The 23,001-nt window shown below is 39.8% G+C and overlaps 3 protein-coding genes across 4 annotated transcripts; 2 read left to right on the forward strand and 1 right to left on the reverse strand.

Annotated features, from left to right (window-relative positions):
- Positions 1-778: 778 nt before the first annotated feature.
- Positions 779-7,906, reverse strand: pmela (premelanosome protein a). Of its 2 annotated transcripts, none has more exons than XM_008410005.2 (12): positions 7,735-7,906; positions 6,892-6,987; positions 6,519-6,665; positions 6,253-6,387; positions 5,245-5,406; positions 4,865-5,143; positions 3,600-4,289; positions 3,330-3,485; positions 3,148-3,250; positions 2,351-2,556; positions 2,169-2,259; positions 779-1,306 (listed from the first exon to the last, which is right to left on the reverse strand). In XM_008410005.2, exons 1-12 carry the CDS (start codon positions 7,784-7,786, stop codon positions 1,156-1,158), a joined length of 2,268 nt encoding a protein of 755 aa, XP_008408227.1. In that variant the 5' UTR covers positions 7,787-7,906; the 3' UTR covers positions 779-1,155. The 2 variants fall into 2 exon arrangements, with proteins under 2 accessions (XP_008408227.1, XP_008408226.1); XM_008410004.2 differs by having other exon boundaries at positions 3,330-3,488; positions 7,735-7,905.
- A 3,933-nt stretch (positions 7,907-11,839) lies between these two features.
- Positions 11,840-16,302, forward strand: cdk2 (cyclin dependent kinase 2). Its single transcript, XM_008410003.3, has 7 exons — positions 11,840-12,509; positions 13,642-13,719; positions 13,813-13,933; positions 14,036-14,206; positions 14,978-15,079; positions 15,162-15,365; positions 15,459-16,302. The coding sequence occupies exons 1-7, from the start codon at positions 12,394-12,396 to the stop codon at positions 15,561-15,563; spliced, it is 897 nt and encodes a 298-aa protein (XP_008408225.1). The 5' UTR covers positions 11,840-12,393; the 3' UTR covers positions 15,564-16,302.
- A 1,376-nt stretch (positions 16,303-17,678) lies between these two features.
- olfml3b (olfactomedin-like 3b) lies at positions 17,679-22,126 on the forward strand. The gene is made up of 3 exons (XM_008410002.3): positions 17,679-17,977; positions 19,556-19,841; positions 21,078-22,126. Exons 1-3 carry the CDS (start codon positions 17,747-17,749, stop codon positions 21,860-21,862), a joined length of 1,302 nt encoding a protein of 433 aa, XP_008408224.1. The 5' UTR covers positions 17,679-17,746; the 3' UTR covers positions 21,863-22,126.
- Positions 22,127-23,001: the final 875 nt, after the last annotated feature.

Raw genomic sequence — 23,001 nt, forward strand, 5'->3', positions numbered from 1 at the left:
CAGTAAAAAAGACATATGGAGGATCAGATAGCAGGTAAAGCAGCGCACAGCTACAAACACTCACCCGGATTAGCATGACGATCAGAAAAAGTTATTAAAAACAAGTTTTTGTCTAAATTAAGGTGAATTCATGGTTCCTTTTTCCACTTAATGTAACCGGTAGTGTTTATAATAAAAAAAAAAAATAATAATAATTATGTGATCGGTATCGGTGATCGGTCCTCATGGGTGATCGGTATTGGCAGGAAAAAACCTGATGGGCACATCTCTAATATATATATATATATATATATATATATATATATATATATATATATATATATATATATATATATATATATATATATATATATATATATATATTACTGCTTTTTGTTGATTTGTGGTTAAAAATATGCATATTTTTAGACCAAGAATCCAGAAAAAAGGATCAGAACGCTTTTAGGGTTTCCTTGCTTTTTCCAGGCTTGAAGTCAACTTCAAATTGAACGCTGATCCTGTTCCCATTGATTTTAGTTCTGCTCTGCACCAGTCAATGTAAAAACTAATCCTCATTTGTGTAATCATGAGTGAAAGGCTATTTATCATTTCACAAATTGAACTAGTTTGTTGCTTGCAGCACTGTGAGCGCTCTTCTAAATAAATCGCAAGAGTTTGGTTGTAAAATTTCAATAGCAAGACTTTGATGTGAGGTAAAGCCCATTACTCCTTTCAGGTGTGATTTTTCTAAGCCGTCAATTTACACAGAAACTTAATTAAAAAGCATTAAAGAAACAAATAATGGTGACAAACTTTCATTTTTATTAGCTTTGGGGTGGCACAGTTAATACTTTCTGTAACAAACTTTGTTTAGAAGTAAAATGAATAAAAACTGATTTGTTAGCAGGTTAAAATAAGTAGGCCACAGATTAAACTTCTTGTTTTAACTACAAGTGACATTTATAAGATGTTGCAGGACAAATAAATAACTTTCCATATTACAGAAAAGACACCTGATTGTTATTCATGAAGATGGGTCCATAAAATTTGAAGTTGTTTCTCTTTTGTTTTGCTTTGTTTTTTTTCTACAAATGATTTACTAACTGGTGTCACATATGTGAGGCCTGCGCGTTAGCACAGTATGTACATGTCGGGTACATGAACTGGTGATCGTTTTTAGACAATCCTTCCCTGAAGCAACGGGCGGCTTTCGCCCGGTGACTGTCGGCTCAGCAGGTTCCACAGCAGCAGCGGCACCGACGTCACGAAGCTGCCGCCATTACCGGCACCGCGCTCCTCCGTCAGCGGCTGGTACTGCTTGAACCGTCTGTTCAGAAACACAGGCAATGTCGGTTCATGTGGGAAACGAAATGAAATAAAGAGAGATATGTCTTCCTGTATTGTGTACTATTAATAAAGCATGCCCCCCATGCGAAACTCGACATTTTAAAAATATTGTGTATTGAAAGTGCTAGCTCCATACCAGAGCATGTTTTTTGGGATGTATGTTTAATGGAGTGGCTAATACTGACTGTAGGAAATTACTGTTGTTCATGGAAATGGCTGCTGTGAGAGTCACCCTTTACAATAATGTTCACAGTGACAGAGGGACTGAATTGGCTGCTGCAGCCTGTCTGTGTCAGGTCATCTGTTCTGCTCATGTACACAGCAGAAATAGCAAAAGTAAAAGGAAAACAAATTAATTAGATACACAATAAAATTTGGCTCAAGCCAAATTATCAATGAGTCATATAAAAACATGCTAACATTAGCTTAGCATTTCCTTCAACTGGTTTAAAGTAAATAATTATTTTCTGATTTGAGGGCAAAATCAGAAAACTAATGTAGATAATGTAAGGTAAGATAAGGTAAACATATTTATATATTATATTTTCAACAACAAAGCGATTCAAAGTGCTTTACATGAATTAGAAGGAAATACAACAAAACAACAAGATAAAAGGAAAGAGCAAATATGCTGTATTCTTTTACTGTGTATGTTTTTAAAGTCATTAATGTCATGGCTCTGCTTAATTAATACTTTATCAAGTATTAAATGATATTGATTTTCATCCAGAATAAGAAAATAATCAGGACATCCCCTAAATTAGCTCAAAGGGAAAAAATAAAATCTTTCTATAAATGAATAATTATTGTTGTCTGATACATTTTGGATCTTAATCACTCACCTGTACATCAAACCAATACAACAAACAACACAGGCGAGAGCCATAACTCCCAGTACAGTGGCTGCAGTTCCAGCTGGGGAACCACCAGAGGCTGAAACAAATTGAATCATATTTCACAAATGAAATTAAACAACATTCAGAAGTAATTTTAGTAGCGGCTCATGGTTTTTCCTGATGCTCACCCACTGCCACATTGACTCTGGCGCTGGCCACAGCCAGGCTGACGTCATTAATCAGGGAGACGTTGAGGCAGAACAAGCCTGTCTCATTGAAGAACTGGCGGAGAATCATCTGACAGTCTGGAGAGGGCGAGGCTGCGCCGCAGACGGTCTGAACTGGTGTGACACAGTCAGCATCAGAGATGACCGTGCACACTTCACTGGGCAAGCTACAGAAAAATAAGTGTGAGGAAAAACACTTTGGTATGAGAATAATAGCTATAATATGATGTTAAGATAATTGTTCATTCTATCAGTGACCCAGGAGGACTGACCATAACTCTGGAACATTTTTGTCTCATTAAAACAATAAACTTCTATGCATTTAATATTTTTGTCGAAATAAAAAAAATGTACAATTTATTTTTTTAACTCTAAACTCTTATATTGAGCAACAGCAAAGTCATGTTGTTGCTCAGTCGGTCTAAAGTCACCTGCACTATCTATCAGGCTTTGACCTTTATTTAGCTCCATCTATCTTAATTTACTCTGAGCAGCTCCTGTTGCTTGAATACATTGTCAAAGCATTGCCATACTAATTATTAAACAAGAAATTACACCTTAAAAAGGGTGTAAAAAAGCTTTAGATGTCATGATTGCAACACTTCCAGTTTTCATGCTGTTCATCTTTTAGCTACAGCACGTTTTTAAGTAAACGACAAAGTAAGTAAAAGATTTTGTCTTTTTGAAACAGACAAACGGACGATTACCTGCATTATTTATTATGTGTTTTAAATTACGTGTTGAAAGTTTGCACCAACCTTCCCTGACAGGAAATGGTGACATCCACGGCGTTCTGATCCAGCTCAGTCGCCATCGATACGACGTTGGACATCTGAACAATCTCTACACTATCAATTCCCTCTGCAGGGTCAAAGGACAAACTATTGAGTTTGTTATTAGTAACACAGTAGTGTCGTGTGAACTGCACGAAGAGACTTACGAACAACATCTACAGATGTAGTGAGGGAGCCGTAGCGGTCGATTATGCAGTTTTCTGCTGGGGCCTGTCTTTTGGCCACGACTAGGACAACCTGCGCTGGATCTGCCTCCACCTCAGCTTGAACTTCACCCTCATCAGGAACAGCTTCTGCTTCCGCTGCTTGTTCCCCCAGTGAAAAATAAAGGGGGTTATTATTGCAGTCCCATAAAAGATCACAGGTCGACTTTTTAATATGTGTTGTATTTGTATGAATTTATAGAAAATCATCACCTGCAGCAGCCACAGTTGCTGCAGCTGCATTTTCGGTTTCCTGAACTTCAGCCTCAGTGTCAGCTGCGGCTTCTTCTGCTGCCGTGGCCTCAGTGGCAGCAGCGGCAGCGACAACGTTGTCAACAGCAGCAGCAGGGACTTCGGTTCCGTCTTGAACAACTACTGGGGCCACAGAGGCGGGTTCAGCCGCCTCGGCTTCCTCCTGCACAGCGGCATCAACCACAGGTGCAACAGTGGGAGCATCAGCAACCTCTGCAGCTTCTTCTCCTTCTGCGGCAGGGACAGCAGCAGCAGCAGCATCAGCAGCAGGAACAGCCTCCACAGCTGCCTCAGTGGCATCTTCTGCAGCAGCTTCCACCACTACCGGTTCCTCTGCTGCAGGGGCAACAGTGGCCACCTCTCCAGCTGCAGCCTCCGTCTCCACTCCAGCAGCATCGCCTGTGTCGGCAGGATCCTGCTCTGCTGGAACAACAGCGGCATCTACTCCTGCTGGAGCCACGGAGGCAGCCTCCACGGCCACGGTGTCGGTATCAGCGGCTGCTTCTCCATCATCAGCGGTGTCAAGAGGAGTGGCGTCTGCCGCAGTAACATCCAGAGCTGTAGCATCCTCACCTTCGGCTGCAGCAGCTGGTGCAGGAGAGGAGGTCACAACGACTACAGCTGGACCAGCTGAGGCATCGATGGGAGCAACTGGAAGGAAAAGTGCAAACCCAGTTATCTTTAAAATAAAGAAACACATGTATGGTGACCCTTTAAAGAGGAACTATTATGTCTTTTCCAAGCAGATAGTCCCATTTAAAACACAATCAAGCAACTATGTTACCTTCAGTTGTTATAAAAAATGCTGCACATCAAACATCATTTTTAGAGAAATTTGACTTTGCAAGTTAAGGTCTCGAAATTGGGCCTCTGTCTCTTTAAGAAGCTCCTGCTCTTTCAGACACTCCGCCTTCAGCACAGCAACGCTTCTCATTATGCCGTTTACAACCATTCTGGGCTGAGTTCATCAGATGTTTGTTAATTGCTGCTGCCGCTAGTCTAGAGGGGCTGAGTGGGGGAGTCACGGGGTAGGCAGAAGCTCGGTTTGGAGGAGCAAGTGTTTGTAAGAGCAAGTGTCCTGAAAGGCTGCCAGAGATTAAATGATTTATGAAACATGCTTGAAAAAAATCAAAGCAACACTACATAACTTTAAATCATGATATAGAGTTTTAAAAAGTTGATTTTACATAATACCGTTCCGTTACATGATGAGCGTAAGGTCTTACCAGCTGTGGGGTTTCCACAGGGAATGCTCGCCATCAGAACCACCTGAGGTCTGAAGGCTCCTACTGACAGGTATGTGTGTGTGACCGTGTGCTCTCTGGACATGAGCGTCCCGCTGTTGTCCCCAAAGTCCCAGCTGAACCTGATGTCGGCGCTGTTCAGGTACTGGCTGGGATCGTGGAGCGCTACAGTGAAGGCGATGGCTTGGTTCTGGATGAAGTTCTGGTCATTTTGATTGACATCATTGACTTGAGAAAGGGATAGACTGAATGGAACCTGGTCTAAAGACAAAGTAAAGCATTTAGAGATGTTATGTTACACAGGTTGGTAGTATTTATTATTTATACTTATACGGTAGATTGTGGAAATTGTTCTGAAGAACCTGTGATGGTGAAGGTTGACGAGGCGTAGCCGAGGGGGATGAACCTGTCCCTCCCACGGCAGTGGTAGATGACCAGCTCCATATTGTAGGAACCCAGTGAGATGCCGTCCGTCCCAATGGTGAGGGAGGAGGACGGTCCATCTGCCACCTGCCAGTAACGCCCTGAAATACAAAGATAAAAATGAGGACGATCCAAAGCAAACCAGAGATCACTTAAAAAATGTATGAGAATGTTTGGTTCCTTACAAACAAAATATTACAAGAGCTGATTTAAACTTTCACAGCACTCTGTATTAATGTCATTAAATTATATTTTAAATAAGAGTGAAAAATCTTTATTCGCTAAATTAAGGCTGGTGCTGCATTTTCACTGAAAGGGATAAAAAAAATTGTGTTTTCAGATTTAACTTAATTTACTTATTTCATCAGAAGACTTGTAAGACTAAAGAAAAACCCTGAAACAAGATACAACTCTGGAAGGACATAAGAAATATCTTCAAAATAATCAGATTCTATGATTGTACTCTGTATATTTATATGTTTGAGTAAAATGAACATTGTTCTTTTATTCTATGAACTATTGACAACATGTCTCTGAACTTCCAAACAAAATATTTAGTATTTATTTGCAGAAAATGAAAAACGGTCAAAAGATGCAGTTCTTTCAGACCTCAAGAAAACAAGTTCATGTTCATTTAGAAACAACAGCACTAATGTTTTAACTCAGGAAGAGATCAGAAATCAACATTTGGTGGAAAAAAACATTAGGTTTTCAATGGGGTTCAGTGCAGTGGACTCCTCACTTTTCCAGAGCTGTATATTATAGTAAATATTTTCCTGCTTTCCTGGTGGAGATTAAACATTTTAAAGTAGAAGGAAGGAAAACAATTTCACTTTTAAAGATTTAAAGTTGCACTCTAGAGGATTCATCACAGCGTGAAAGTTGCACAAGAAGAGCAGAATAAATAAAAGCTAATCTGAGTTTCCAGCAGACTCATGGTGGTTTACCCAACGTCTTCCACACAAACACGTAGCGCGGTTTCCTGTTCTGACTCCTGTTGAAAGGCGAGCCGTCAGGGAAAACTCCGGTCCACTCGTCGCCTCTGTCCGGATAAACGGCCTGGCCCTCCTGATACTCACGGCCTGAGCAACAACAGCCGCCACATTCACCACACAATCACAAGGCCAGACATAATAAACTCTACATGCTGAAGGGAAATAATTAAATTTTGATCCTATTAACAGCATCACAACTATTTTTATTTGCTTCTTACCGTTGATGGTGCAGTTGCGCGCCCACACCACCTGTCCGTCAGGCAGCACCGTCTGGTTTGGGGGGAAGTTAAGGTTGATGGTGAAAGTTGCTTTTGCTCCCGTCAGGGTGGGTGCATCGTTTTTAAGGTCAAAGGTCACGTTACCACCTGTAAAACATAAATATATTAAACTATATATTAAAATCTAAGGCATGGCCAACATGGATGGATGGATGGATGGATGGATGGATGGATGGATGGATGGATGGATGGATGGATGGATGGATGGATGGATGGATGGATGGATGGATGGATGGATGGATGGATGGATGGATGGATGGATGGATGGATGGATGGACAGTATTTAAGGAGAGAGAATCTAAGTGAGTCTCACCGGACCAACAGTTTCTGAACCTTGCGTCTCCATCTTGCCACACCGGATAAATCCGAGAGTTCCAGGACTTGAAACGTGTGAACTGGCTTCTTCGTCCTGCAAAAGTATCACTAATTTATTTTTAAAAATCCCCTCAACCATTACGTAAGTAAGAAACGTCTAAGGCAAAGAAAAATCATTGATTTAGTTTGTTTTCAGTTGTCCAGAAAGTATTTAAAGTGAAGATGAGGTAACAAAATAAGATGTTTCATTGGTGGTCGAGATGAAGGTGAGGGTTCTCAGAAGCGGCAGTCACACGACCCACAATCCCCCTCAATCCCTTTCATGTGACTTTCAGCTGAGCAGGAGCAGAACCAGTAATCCCAGTGTGAGGTATGAGGGCTCCCAGACACACTTTTGTCCAAACTTGCTCCAAACTACTAGTTTTCAGATAAACAAAACTCTCTTTAAAAAATAACAAGTGACTTTTACGTTATCTTTCATTAACATGAAGGTCATTTCTGAGATCCATCACAGTTTTGATGGACTTTAGGATGCAGAAATTATTCAGAAATCCAGATTTAAATCGAAAGGAAATCTTTTAATGTCATAAAATTGGCATATAAATGTTTATCTATCCTCTCACTTTTAAACAAAGTTCAACTTGTGTTACCATGAAACATGCGTGAAATAAGAAGTCAGTCTGTTGGCTGTTCAATTACAGGTCCAAGCCATAAAAAACTAACAGTGAATCAAACAGAATGACGCGTTGTTAGAAACCATTAGCAAACAAAACAAAAAAATAAAGACTCACGCAGAAATACTTGCATACGTTTTGTTGTCTTTAATTTCAGGTATACTCACTAATCGCCATGGCTGATGTGAAAGCCAGTAGGAGTAGCACCAGAGTCTTCATCCCTGCGTTGGTAGTTTTTTTGGGGTTTTTTTTCTCCGAACCCAGATCCTCACCCTGTCGTCCTGAATCCCAACACGACTCCCAAACAGGACCCACAAACGCCTCCCTCACTGGTTTTAAGATGGATCCCGAACCTGAATTACCATAAAATCTGTTCTCACGTCTGACATCACTGAGGAGTCAGTGGTCTGGATCCACCCCCTTTCTGTGAGGCTCTGTTTGCATTAGTTTCTTCTCAAAACTTGTTTTATTTTACTTCATATTCCCACATGTTGTCGCTGTACACGTTGTGTGCATTTGTTTTAGCATAAAATACCATCCGTATTATTTTTTTGAAATCGTTTGGGTCATTTTTGAAGCAACAGCTTACACATAAAGAAAGCAAATAAATGCATTCCAATAAATAAAAGTGAATGTCCTGAGGTATTTACTGGGAAAACAATGTGTGCATGACGCCTGTGAGCAAAGCCCAAGTCATTCCTCAGCTAAGATATGACCTTCTTACCATGTGTGCATGGAAATCACAAGATCCTAGTGTGGATGCCCATTCAATAGCATCCTTTTATTTCCTTCGCCTCTCCTCCTCATCCTACTGTTAACCTCCGGCTGATGCAGCTGAGGAAACCCACTCTTGATGCAACAAAGACACGCACAGATCATTCCAGAGAATTCAAACGTTTTTATTAAGAATACAAGTTGGGTGAATTTAAAGTTATGTAACTGAACAGGTTAAATGATAGCTTTTGTTTAAACTTTTGTTTTGTTTAGACTAAAAAAGTAACTACAGATGCACCGACCTAATTGACATCTGTAATAATTCCAGTACTGATATTAATTCTTTTTTTTTTTTACATGTTTGACCAGTCAACTTATTGTTTTATTGTTTTTGTCAGTTGCTGTTTCTTTATTATTTATTTTACATTGGCCGTTTTGCTCCTAATTGCACTGACTGAGCACATTAAAGTTGTGCTGTTTTAACATGTTTGACCAAGCTTGTGAAGCTACTCGTGTATTTAAGTGTGCTGAACTGCTGCAACCTGTAATTCAGTACGTTTATGTCTGCGTTTAAAGAAAAGAAACGTTTTACGTCAATTCAGCGCTGATTTTCTAGCTGACGCTAAAGCTCAGATATCTGTATCATTAGTGAAAAAAGGGGATTGGTGCATCTTTAAAAATAAATACTGTTATTGTTGGATGCAGTGATTTTTTTTTTAAAACATCTAAATCCATTTTTAGTGACTAACGACTAAAAGAAAGAAAATGATTAGATTTTTCATGTCGTATTTCTACTTTTTTAAATCTTCGATTCTGCAGCCGTGTAGAAGTGTATGAAAGAAAGAACAGCGGTGAACCAGTGGCAGCTACCATGCTAATTGACACATGGTAGCTGCCAAACCAATGGGATGCACCACTGCGGTTTTGTACAGACAACAATCCAAAACACGTTGCGGCAAAACCCCCAAATCTGTCATTTTCTGATCGATTAAGATTCAAAGCATATGTTATTCAATTAAAACATACATTTATTTTCATTATCAGCATAACTTTTTTACTTTTTGATGAATTACTTTATCCTAGCATAATTCTAGAATCACTCTAAGATGTTTTATCCCAGTTGCTGGTGGTTTTCCCAGTGATGTCTCATGCCTCTGAGGCTGTTCAGGCTGCACTGCATGTGACCCCTCATGTGCTCACAACTGCGATCAAGAGGAAATAAATCCCCCACCCCAAAGAGCACCTGACTCAACATACCACAAATAGTCAACCTTTAGCTCCTTTTCTTTTTATTATCCAAGCTTTGTATTATCTAAGCAATGATATTTCATACATTTTGTGAAAATAAAAACCCAAAGCAGAAGGCGGTTCGAGCATCAGTTACAATTTGCTGTCTAATTAAGCAAGATGACTTTATTTGTTCAGCGAAAGTTTTGATGAAACTGGAGTTCAGACCAGGCTTTTCATTGACAGTGAAAACAAGTGAAAGGAAATGTAGGACTGCTGTCTGAAACCTGGTCGATAAAGCTGTCTGGGCAGAACCATTAAGGCCCACCGGCTCACAGGCTCTGCAGAATTCATTCAGCGTTTTCTCTGTGTTTTACCACCCAGGTGGGACGTCATTTCTCACAGCAACTCCAGATTTCTAAATATTTCACAAAACCGAGAACGGCACGAGAAAACTGGCTCTGTGGAAACGAATGAGGAAATTCAGACCTTTACATCATTTATCTAGATTACATATTCAGTATCCTGCAGAAGTATTCATACTCCATAAACTTTTTGCTATTTTATAGCCACAAGCTTTCAAGATGTCTAGTTGGATTTTATGTAACAACAAGCAAACACCCAAAAAATTAATACACAAAGTTGAAATGTTTTGAAATATTTATTTGTAAACAGCTCAAGCTCAGCCAGGCTGGATCAAGAGTGCCTGCAAACATCAATTTCTAGATTTTAGATTTTGTTCTGTTCCCATTCAACACATGAAAATGCTTTTATTTAGGTATTTTTTTATGCCTCTAGCAGGTTTTCTTTGTGGGTTTGCCCCTCTGTTCTGAGCAGCTACCCTGATTTATACTGTGAATAAATTTAACGGACTTTTTACTAATTAACAGACATTTGAATGGAGATGGTGGATTTTATTTTGGGGCATGAGAGTGAAGGGGGCCGAATACAAATGCACATAAAACTGTTTAATGTTTTATTCATGCAGAATTTTGACATCAATGCCGTTTATTTGCTATTTTGCTTTACTGAACTACTTTCTGTTGGGGCATCACTAAAAAAAGACTTTCTGGTTGTAACTATTCTAAATAGAAAAACGGTTTAAGGGGCGCTAATATTTTTTCAAGGTACTGTGATTATGTTAAAGAGTTTTCTTAGGGATCAACACCACTGAAGTATGTGAAATCAGAAGGAAAACCTGAGAGTAAATTGAAACAGTTTATGGTTTGCTACTCTGAAACAACCTTTTCAGTCGTTTGATTGTGTTAAGCCTCTGGCCTTTGATCATGTGCAGCATTGTTGTGAATACTTTCTATGTGTGAACAGAGAGAGCCAGATTCTTTGAGTGCCAAAGAATGTCTTAAATTCCATGGTTTCACAGGTTAAATCAATGTTTTTCAGAGGAGACACAGTGGCCGTTATCCCCGTTCTCCACACTTTCAGTCTTCTAGGCTGATTAATTTTCTTGTTGACCTTAAATAAAGCTCTTAAAGCTGAAACTAAGCTTTATGGTAGAAAACAAAGCTGTTTGTATCTTCAGAGTGAAATTTTCTCACTACAGTGGAGAGATAAAAAGAATGAGAACAAAATGCTAATGTCAACGTTTTCCCTGGTTTGGTATCTGTCAGGTTGCTTTGTTGGTCTTTAAGCTCAAGCGTGCTGTGCGACAGGATGCACCCATTCAGTTTTTGTTTCTTCTTACCAAGCCTTTGTAAATGTTTAATCCAGCCCCTGGCTTGGATGAACACCAGACGCTCACATGATCAGAGGAAGCCATTATGTGAAACTTTAGTTTTCCACTGATGATTCACTCACACTCACTCAAAACAAATTTGTATACCAACCAGATAAATGCCAGTAGAGGGCGTTACTGACTCTTCCTATGAATTCTCTCTTGTTGAAGCTACTGACACACCATCGGCTTCACTTCACCTCAATATATATTTAGACAATAAAGTTATTATTATTATTATTATTATTATTATTATTATTATTATTATTATTATTATTAATAATAATAATTTTAGTAATATTTTTATAATTATATTATTTTGTAAAAATATAGTAATATAACAATGATGATTATGATTATTATTATATAAATAATAATATTAATATTATTATATATCATTATGACCATATTCTTCTTCTTCTTCTTCTTCTTCTTCTTCTTCTTCTTCTTCTTATTATTATTATTATTATTATTATTATTATTATTATTAATTTTGTGTGATAGAGACTTTCTCCTCCCACATTAACTACGTCATGTACAACGTCACCGAATTTTTACCATGTGACCTTCGGGGTCTGTTGGCTGTGCATACCTGCGTTTACCCGCTCAGAAGCTATTTGGAACAAAACAAAGTATTTAAGCTACATTTCAAATCAATTTATTTTGTATTTAACAGACTGGAAATCGATAACGTCATTGGTAACGTTTCGAAGAAAGGGCTCTATGGGAAAAGTAGTAAAATAACCGTGAGAATATTACTCATCTGAAATATCCGGTGTGCCCCGGACACATAATCGAACGCACCCAGCACAACGCGGGAAACGCTGTTGTGTTGGTTCGGTAGTGGCTTCTTCTGAGGAGCAACCGCCGCGCCAACACTTAGATTTACGTTGGTCCATCAACGGAGAGTACACATGTTAGTTTCTTTCGTTTTCGTTAGTTGTGCTTGTACCCGAAAGACTCTCTTCTCGACCCCATCTTCTCGTTGAAGCGTTCCCGGCTTGAATGACGGAAGCAGCCGGAGTAGCAGTCTGTCGGTCCCCGCGTTGTGCCCTAACGTCTGTCCCTGTAGCCGTTAGCTCCGACACAAAGAGAGCGGTCGTGCTAGGCTGCTAACCCCTCAACAAAGTCCTGCCGGGTTTTTACCTTCAATATGGATACGTTTCAAAAGGTGGAGAAAATAGGAGAAGGGACGTACGGAGTGGTTTACAAGGCCAAGAACAAAGTGACAGGAGAAACTGTTGCTCTGAAGAAAATCAGATTGGACACGTAAGTAACTCACTGTTGATTCAGTAGGTTATGAGTTAGGGAAGCAAATGTTTACGTTTTTGACATAACAGGTTTTATTCAACGTTTGGATGTTTATACCTCTTGGAAGATTGTCATCAGCTAACTCTTTACAGGAAAAATGAACTCAGGAGTTTCTTTACCTTAGCTTTAGATACACTCCTCCATAAACTAATAATGAACAAACAAAAACCTACGCAAAATATAATGCATCAAAATGATGCTGTAATAAGACACGCACACATTCGTCCGTGTTTCCTGAAACTTAAAAGTATAACTTGTTATATCATAAATTTTACAGTTCTCGCTCATTAAACTAAAATATCACTAAAGTGCAACTCATACATGTTGATTAATAACAAAGCACGTAGTATTTTTTTTTTTCACGTGTTCATCTTGAAATGAACACGTATAACTTACTTTATATTGATGCTGTAAATCAGGAAAAACTGTGACTGGAAAAACCTGCTCAAGGTAAAGGGATTACCTAACCTTGAGTGGATTGTGAAGCACAGCCTATTCAAAAGATTGGGGGGGATTAATCATTTTCACTGCGGCTGTAATAAGTGCGTCAAGAAGCACCGTGATCCACACACATCAGAAGCATCTTATCAGGGCTAATCAGAAAAATGATTGGACTGTTACTCACTGGTTCACTCACTGGTTTTTTTGTCTTTTGTTTTTTTTAGATGAAAGTCAGGTTTTGATTTCGTTTGGAAATCCAAGCGTGTAGAATATGCAACTTGGCACAGAATCCAAGCTACATGAGATCCAGTACGAGTTTTCCACCGTCTGTTACGATTTGGGGAGCCAATCCATGTACATTTTCAGATGGTGGTCCACTGAGTTTTACTGTCCAAAATTAGCGCAACAGTCCACCAGGAAATGCCACATAACCAGCAATATCAGCAAGCTGATGCTCACTATTGGAAAACAAGCACTGATGCTCAGAATTTAAAAAAACAACAGTATATTATGTTTGGGCGTCTGTGTTCCCCAGGTGTTTGTTTTCCTGTAGTAATTTTTAAACTAGGTGTCTTATAATCGTTATCCTATGTGCTGTGAATGAGCGCAGAGAGCAAGCGGCGATAACTCTTCTTTCCTTTGTATCCAGGGAAACGGAGGGCGTTCCCAGCACAGCCATCCGAGAAATTTCCCTTCTTAAAGAACTCAGCCATCCAAATATTGTCAAGTAAGTTTATAACATTTTAGCAGAACACATGTTCTGATTATGCCGTTTGCCTCTTTAGATTTATAACCAGCCTCTTTTCTTATGCTCTTTTAGGCTGCGAGATGTGATCCACACCGAGAACAAACTTTACCTCGTTTTTGAGTTCCTCCATCAAGATCTGAAGAAGTTCATGGACTCCTCCTCAGTCACTGGCATCCCGCTGCCTTTGGTTAAGGTAATCATAGCTTCATGTTTGTCTTAGTACTTTCCTGGTGGCATGAATAACGTTTTTTGTGTGAGTGTGTGCTTATCTGTCATGGTTGTCTCTCTGTTTTAGAGCTATCTCTTCCAGCTGCTGCAAGGCCTGGCCTTCTGCCACTCTCACAGAGTTCTGCATCGAGACCTGAAGCCCCAGAACCTCCTCATCAACGCCCAAGGAGAGATCAAGCTGGCGGACTTCGGCCTCGCCAGAGCCTTCGGCGTTCCCGTTCGCACTTACACACACGAGGTAAGGTGGTGGTAGTCTTTGTTTTATTCTTTTTTCCTCACATCCAGCTTTTGAACAAACCACAAGTTACTCCTAGTTCAAGTTCCCCGATAGTGTTGACGCTAGAGATAAATTATTTCCATGTCATACCGGCTCTTTCAAAAGTAAAGACAAAGTAACCATGGCGATTTAAGAAGCGGTTTAGAAACAATTTTTCTATGGTATGTTGAGGCATATTTGCTATTCATTCAGCCTGCAGAAGAGTGAAAGAGTTTCAGACAGGAAGACTGAACAGAGTACAACAAAGTTGCTCTGATTTACATGACGGATTTTGTTAATCACAGAAATAGAGTAAGCAGAGGGTACTTTCTCTTAGGGGATGTTTAAGTTTTAGTATTCACATTAATTGAATGCAAAAGACATGTTTTATTAAAAAAATAGTTGAGACCAAAGCACCAGACTGAAGACTTTTATCATTCAGTTTTTGGTAAAAAGAGAAAGAGAAGAGAAAAACGATAAATCGAGCAAATGAAAATTATTGAGCTTCTTTTAATTTATCATGCGATTCATTGATTTATTGTTTATTGTGACAGGCTGATTTGTAAATAAAAACGACTATGAAAAGAAGGCTACAAAAATGCTCTAAATGCTATTCTGACTTCTTATAATGTTGCTCAGAAAGAAAAAAAAAAAGCTGTGTGAAATCTGGAAAATATCTCCAGTATTCCGTTCAGTGTGTCTCCAAGTCTTGGTCTCTTACTGGAAGAAACTGTGTTTTTCTGTATTTTCCAGGTCGTCACACTTTGGTACAGAGCGCCAGAAATTCTCCTGGGCTGCAAATATTACTCCACAGCTGTTGACATCTGGAGCCTGGGGTGCATCTTTGCAGAAATGGTAACGTGAGAATTCCCACAGTAAATGTCTAACAAAGCAGGAGTGGTCTCTAATCGGCAGCACGGTCTCTCTGGGTCCTCAGGTCACCAGGAGGGCGTTGTTCCCCGGTGACTCGGAGATAGACCAGTTGTTCAGAATCTTCCGTACGTTGGGAACGCCAGATGAAACCGTGTGGCCCGGAGTCACATCGATGCCCGACTACAAGCCCTCCTTCCCCAAGTGGGCTCGGCAGGACTTGGCCAAGGTGGTGCCTCTTCTCGATGAGGACGGGAGAGAGCTGCTGGCAGTGAGAACATTTTCACTTGTTTAAAAAAAGCAATGTAAAGAGAAATACTGATACATAATGGACTCATCTTTCTATATATTTTTTTTTTTTTAGGAAATGCTGAACTATGACCCAAACAAGAGGATTTCTGCCAAAAATGCACTTGTACATCGGTTCTTCCGGGACGTCTCCATGCCAATTCCTCATCTCAGACTGTGATCTGTGCAAAGCACCAGGCTGATTGGAATCGGCGTAACGTCGAAGCAATAAGGACCGCCTGCCCCGCTTCAGTCCTGTGCCTGCAACGGACAGAGAACCTGGACACTACAGGAGCCGAAGGGCCCCTCAGTATCTAAACGCAGCCTTTACGTAGCCGGATGGACGTCCTGCTGTTATGGTTCCAAGGGTTTACCCGTCATTTCTCATTTTACTGGGCATGTTTATGCACAGCTGCCGTATTTGATCTGTTATTAATGATTCAAGGTGTTCTTTGATGACGTTCAGGCCAGAACAGTGACTGCTCTTGAGCTTCCCCCGTTTAAATGTAAGTAACTTTTGGATGTTTGAGTTTAGTTTGTTTGATTAGAGTCAAATTAAATTGAGGAATTTGTGGGACTGTGCAAATAAAGTAAATTTTTCTGTATCCCTGAGAGGAGGAGAGAGAGAAAGAGAGAGATGGCTCTCAGCACAACAATCTGGTGCTTTAAAAAACTCCGGGTCGCACCAGCTGCCCTCCGGGTCGACTTTTCTCTTCTTGCAGTTCCATGCAAACGATCTTGAAGTGGTTTTAAAGCTCTTTGTTTGAGACTAAGGTTCTGATTTACAGTAGTTCACTGTCATTTTACAGAATTAAACTTTGCGTTGCATTGTTCTTATTTTAGATTTTATTCAAGCCTAATGCACAAATTTTATACATGTTGTTTATATACAGTTGTAAAAAATAAACTTGTTCAGATAACTGCTGGTTGTGTTGGAGAGATTCGAGCTGTTAAATGTGCATGTCAAAAATCTGGCAAATGCAATAAGCTATATCTAATTAAAACCTTATTTTTACATTCACTTTCATAAGCAGAAGCTTAAGCATTTTTGCTGACACTTGAAGGATATTGGAATAAAAGGTTTGCTATTCAGCAAGTTTGTACGATTATGTACAAAATATTATAATTAATAGTGCCTTCCAAAAGTATTAACCCTTAAGATTGTTTTTTAACTTTGTCACATTACAACTGCAAAAATAAAAATGTGAAAAGTGCGACCTTTTGTATTCATCCCACTTATCTCTCATGTCATTAAGTTATTTCCAATAAATCCAATCAAATACTTCCTTTCGGAAATCACCTGAGTAGAAATATTTGTAGCTTTATCTCGGTATAAATGCAGCTGTTACTTGAAGGCACCGAAGGTTAGAGAACAGTCAGAGAAACACCCAAAAACTGCAGAGATACTCGACCAGGTGGGAGGATCTGTTGGCAGGACAGTCATGGATTAAACAATCCTCAGGTTTGGCCTTTGTGGAAGAGTTACAAAGTCCTGAAGAGTCTCAAAGTTTTCCACAAAGCATGTAGGAAATATAGAAAACATGGGAAAAAAATACGCTCTAGTCACATTAGTCTAAAATAAAATGCAAAACGCTTGTACATTTCACACACCATCCCCATATGGGAACACAGCAGTGGCAGCATTGAGCTGCGGGGGACGCTCTGTTTGGGAAAATTAATCTGCTGTAGCGAACCAGCTACTCTCCAGACTCTGACCTTTGAGATATGAAGACTGTTTGTGTGGATAAAACGTACCAAAAGTCACACCTGAGCTACATGCGACTAGTTTCTCCAGACGTCTTGAAGTTGATGAGCAATTAAGGCTTTTCTGCTAATCAGTCTCAGTGGTTGTGTTCAACAGTTAATCCACTTTACCACATCATTTATTGACCTATCTTTTTTAATTTCTCTAAGTGTGTATTGTTCCAATGTTACTGTTAATTATGTGTCCAAAGCCTCATTTGAAATATCTTTACTGAGAAAAATGTTAAGGTGCTGTGTGTGCTTTAATAAAGAGTGCAGATAGTTTGTTAAAGACATTACAACATGACATTATAATGCAGTTTGTTAAAGACATTACAATATGACATGCATTTCCTTCTAAATTGAATTTCCAGCATCTTGGTTTCTCTGTCTTAACAGAGGAGAGCAGCACTTCACATTTTTTCCTCTGTTCTCTTACATAACTTCTGGCTTTGAGCCTCTTTAAAACCGAATGTTTAAAACAGAAGAAGGGTCCGGCACCCCTAAAGCCAAACGCCAACGTTCATTTAAAAAAATGCTCCGCTGTCATTTTTCTTCCAAGATCACCAAACAAGATAAGACCGTAGAGTGAGGAGTATTGTCCGGTGCCTCCACCACCATATGGCAGTGGCTCCTCCCAGGCAGCTAAGTAAAACATTCCAGCCCACCTCTGGGAGTCTGCTGGTTCCCTCACACTCTCTGACGTCCAGTCAGGTTTTTGCTGTAGCTCAAAGGTTTCTGTGCTGCAACAAAATGAGAGGATTCGCGCTGTTGCTTGCTTTGGTTTACTCTGCTACTGCTCAGCACCAAGCTCTTATTGACTACTTGGAACGGAGGCTCCTTGCAATTGAGGTAAGACGTTTTCTCTTCCTGTCGAGTCCCCAGTGCCAGAGTTTTCCCCCGCAGAGGAAACTTTCGGGAACTGATGCAATGGAATGCAGATGTGGGCAAATCCTGGGGAAAATGTTGGGAATACAGATCAGTTGCACTGATGTGAACCGTGAGCTTCTTTTTGTGCGAGTCTGCAGCTCTAACTGCAGACAATGTGATGACAAAAAAAAAAAATTACGTTTCTATAAATTACATGATTCTGGATAAATGCATTAAGAAGGATGAAGCTCCAGTTGTTCATCACAGCGAACGTGTGCAGGATTTAGTGCGATACAAAAAAGTTTTGCAGATTTTGTTTCAAATAATAATTATAAAAAAATCAAGCAAATATACCTGATTAAATACAGAACAGCAGTTGTCAAATTATGATTTAATTCAAGAAAAAAAGAAGTATCCAAGACACTTTGTCTCCCAAAATATTGATAAATACTCAGATTTTTATTGAAAGCAGAGTTCAATTTCAAGTATGTACCTGACCTGTTGAATTAAGAAATCACTTCAATCTATTCACCTATATAGCCCGGCTAGAAGAGCTTTAAAAGCAAAGCGCCGTCCTCTGATCTGAAGAAATTCATCAACACAGAAGAAATAAATCAGTCAGGAAAGAGTTAACCATCCACTTCTAAAGATTTAAGACTAGCAAGCCTCATTTTGAGGCTTATGAATGAAAGTGGTGAACCCTCCAAGGAGTGGTCTGCCGATTAAAATTACTACAAAAGAACATTGTTGACTCACTCAGGAGGTCTTAAATAGAAACAGATCAACGTCCTGAACACTAAAGGCATCACTTGGCTCAGGTAAGGTCAGTGTTCATGATTTAACTATAAGAAAGCTGCTATTCAAAAAGAAAACATTTTGATTGTCTTGGCATTTTGGAAACTTATTCTGCTAACTCACTTAACTAATAGGGATCTTTTTGAAAGTTGTGTGTGTGTGTGTGTGTGTGCGTGTGTGTGTGCGTGTGTGATGTATAGCTAACCCAGTAATTTCAGATAAGTCAAACATGATGGACCTTTACTGCCTGCTGTAACTGATTGAGTTTTGCTCTCTTCCAGAAAATCCTAAAGAAAAGTTTGTGACCTTAAGCTCATTCTCAGGTCTGAGTGATCTGGAGTTTTTGGAGTGGCCTAGTCAAAGTCTGGACTTGAAGCTAACTCAGATGCTTTGACCGGACTCTAAACAGGTTGTGCTTATTCTCTAAAGTGGCTGAATGAAAACGATTTTGCAAAGAAGGACGAGCCAAAATTTGTCCTCCCATGCAGCAAATTCTGTCGTTATTGGCAAAAACGATCGTTCACAAAATATTTTACAGAAAAGCTTCGACAAAAAGATCTCAGACCATTTTCCTGGAAGACAGTCAGGCAGGGTAGGTGCTTGCTATGTGTGGGTCCTTCCTGATTAAAGGATGCCTCTAAGGCCACAGAAAATTGTGGGCTTGAGTAATTTAAAGCAAACACTATTTTAGTTGCAGTATAAAATAAACATCTTGAGAAGTTGCGGTTAGACTGAGGCTGCTCTAATCAGCTTTGTTTACAACAGGACAGAATCTCTCTGTGGCAAGAGCAGACCACACGCTATGCCTCCGAGCTGCGGGAGCTGAAGCAGCAGATGGTTTCTCAGCTGGAGAGTCTTGACAAAGAGAAAGAAACCCTGAGGACGACTCTGGACGGAGTGGGGACGCGGGTTGACCGGGTCGAACGGGAACTGGACTACCTGGAGACGCAGAACGGGGCTCAGCCGTGCGTGGACGTGGACGACAAGCTGATAGAGCAGCAGGTGACTCTGGTTAAGGAGAAGCAGAAGGGCAAATACTTCAAACTCACAGGTGAGATGTGCTGGTAGAGAATCGAACTCCTAATAACTGGTAAACCTGAATACTTGTTTTTTTTTCCATCAAAGTTCAGATAAAAATGCAGTTCTTATATCATGTCATTCAATTTAAAAGGCCAAAATTACACTTGCCATTGGTTTTGCTTCATTACCAATGTGACTAAATATTGAGGCTTTTTTTAAGAGTATTTGTGAACTTTATTCTAGGTTGAGGCCAAAGAGAAAAACTATTTAATCTAACAAATACATGTACTAGTAAGTCTGTTATTATGAAGAGTATTTGTTGTTTTATTTTGTATTTTTTAAATCCTAAACTAATACTTTTTAAATGTTTAGTTTAAACTTATTATTAATCTGGAGGGCTCTTATTTTGAAGAGTAACCTTGAGCTCTTCTGCTGTTGGGGCAAAAGGCCTGGTGCCAGGTTGCCATGGTGATTCCTGTTCTTCTGACCAGCAGGTGTGAGAGTGAGAAACCAGCGCCTCACTTTCTCCCACGTCCCATAAAACAATGGACGGTGATTTTCAGATTTTTATTCAGTTTTTTTTTTTTTGTAGAAGTTTTGACAATAGAAATTACCTTTCAAAATCCAAACTTTAACACAAAATTCAGCCAAATTATATTAGAGAATTTGGAGAAATATCTCATTTCTACAGTTATGGAAGATATATTGTCATGAAACCGACAAATTTAACAAAATATATATTTAGAAAATGGTGAGTGTAGATAGAAATATGTGACTATTGGGGTGAATTAAACATCTACTTTTTAGGGATGTCCGGAGCAAAATAGAATTAAAGAAAGAACAAACAAAAACTGGAGTATTTGAGGAATAAGGTGGTTGGTAAAGGACTAATGCAGCTGTTTGTGCAGTATGTGTAAAGAAAGGTGCTTAGTACACACCCTTGTGGTGCTCCAGTGCTGGTGGAGAGCGCTGCTGAAATGGTTGTGTCCGCCTGCAAAGCTTGTGATCTATTGGTCAAAAAGCTATGGATGATATTACATGAAATGTTGACTTGATGTCTCTTTTGAATACTCATCTTCCTGTGGATGGTGTTGAAAGTAAAAGAGAAGTCCACAAAGACGATCCTGACAAAGGTTCCTGGTTAATTGAAGAGCTACAGGAAGGCAGGACACAAAAACTACAATGAGTTTTTACACTGTTTAAAAATGTCAAAGCATTAGAAAATTATAACTATTTGTGTAAAGGCTGTCCCTCATGTCTTTTACAGACTGCAGTGATATGATCTCCAGCATTAAAGCCATGAAGATCCTGAAGAGGGTTGGAGGGCCAAAGGGGATGTGGACCAAAGACACGGGCGGAGCTTCTGGGAAGGTCTACATCTTCAATGGGACAGCCGAGGACACCATCAACGAGTTTGCCACGGTTCAGGACTTCACTCGCTCGGCGGGCTTTTCTCTGTCCACCGACCTGAAGATTCCCTCGTCCTGGAAGGGAACCGGACATGTGGTCTACAACAACCACGTGTATTACGTAAACCAGGAAGAGGAGATAAAGGTGGTCAAATTTGACACAAAAAATAAGTCTATTACAGACAGCGTGGTCTTTCCAGTGCAGGATCATGTTCCTGTGTACGGCTTGAACCCGGAGACGGTGATGGACCTGGCTGTGGACGAGGAGGGCCTGTGGGCCATCTACGCCACAAGGCAGAACGAGAGGCACATCTCCATGGCTAAGATGGACAGCAAGTCCCTGGATGTCGAGCAGATGTGGGACACGAACTGCCCAAGGGAGAACGCAGAGACGGCCTTCATCATCTGCGGCACCCTGTATGTGGTGTATAACACCAAGCAGCCTGGCCGCTCGCGAGTGCAGTGTGTGTTTGACGTGAATGACCTGGTGACTAACGAGGAAGCGCCTCTGGTTTACTTTCCAAAGCGCTACGGCTTTCACGCCAGCCTGAAGTACAATCCTCAGGAGCAGCTGCTCTACGCCTGGGATGATGGCTACCAAATCCTCTACAAGCTGTCCATGAAGAAGAAGCTGGAAATCTGAGCCGAATGAAGTAACCCAGTACTTTAAAAAGGGTTTATACAAGTCATACCTGACCAAAGATCGTTTATTATTTCAAATATTTGCAGTGTCTTTTTCTCCCTTTTTAGGTTATCTGAAGTGAATTTTGTAAGCTAGAAAATCCAGCATATTATTGCCATTGATGTTACTTGATGAACCGTTTTCAGGATCTGACAAATCTTTGACTGAGATGCAGTACACAACTCAAGCTTTGTTGAGCTTTCACAATAAACACCTCCCACATTATGTGCATTGCTATCATTTGTATGTAAATGCAGATCATTTGGGAATTTCTAACTAAACTCTTCATGCAATTTTTTTTATGAAAAAGAGCCAGTTTGTGAATAATGTAGGTATTAGTGTGTCACATTTAGATTATTATTAAACCAATTCTCAGTAGTTTTGACCCATAATCAGAAAAATGTGTAATACTCATGACCAAATTCCTCAAAACAACATATTTCCAATATGTGATTCCCAAAGTAATCAAACCACCGGCTGTTAACAGACATAGTTCCCATTATACTGATGGCGTAGATTTAATTCTATCAGTCCTTAATTATTAGCAATTTTCTGGTTGTCGATTAATTCAATTGAATGTCGTGTCTTGATTTTAAGATCCTCAGAAGTGTTGCTATATAAAGTCAGAATATTTGAATATTTGCTAGCACTGGTACAGAAAAGTGTGCACTACTCTCTTAAAACACTTATTGCGGATGTAAAAACATGAGACCCTGATAAATCATTCAACATTTTTTTTGCTCTGGAAGCTGAAAGGTGCAGTAAGCTATTTGCATATACACACTTTGATACAGTGTTGAACACCTTTTTTGATTTAACTGTCTTTTAATCTTCATGCAACATCCTCACTCAGAAACATTTGACCTCTATCTAAATTTCTCCAAATCCATCAGAGTGTGAGGACTGCCCTTCCCAGGTAAATGTTCAGATTTTTAGTCAGATATTACTGGGAACTCTGGCGTGGATACTCCACAACCTGGATTTTGCTCTTCTGAACGCATTATTTTGTTTCAAACTATCTTCATTTTCAGTTTTCCAGCAGGCTTGTGAAAGTTTGAGTCAAAACTGACTGGTAATCGGGACTGTCCACAACTTTATCC

The sequence above is a fragment of the Poecilia reticulata genome, chromosome 5 (genome assembly GCF_904066995.2).
Source record: "Poecilia reticulata chromosome 5, P_reticulata-male-v2, whole genome shotgun sequence".
Taxonomy (NCBI): Eukaryota; Metazoa; Chordata; class Actinopteri; order Cyprinodontiformes; family Poeciliidae; genus Poecilia; species Poecilia reticulata.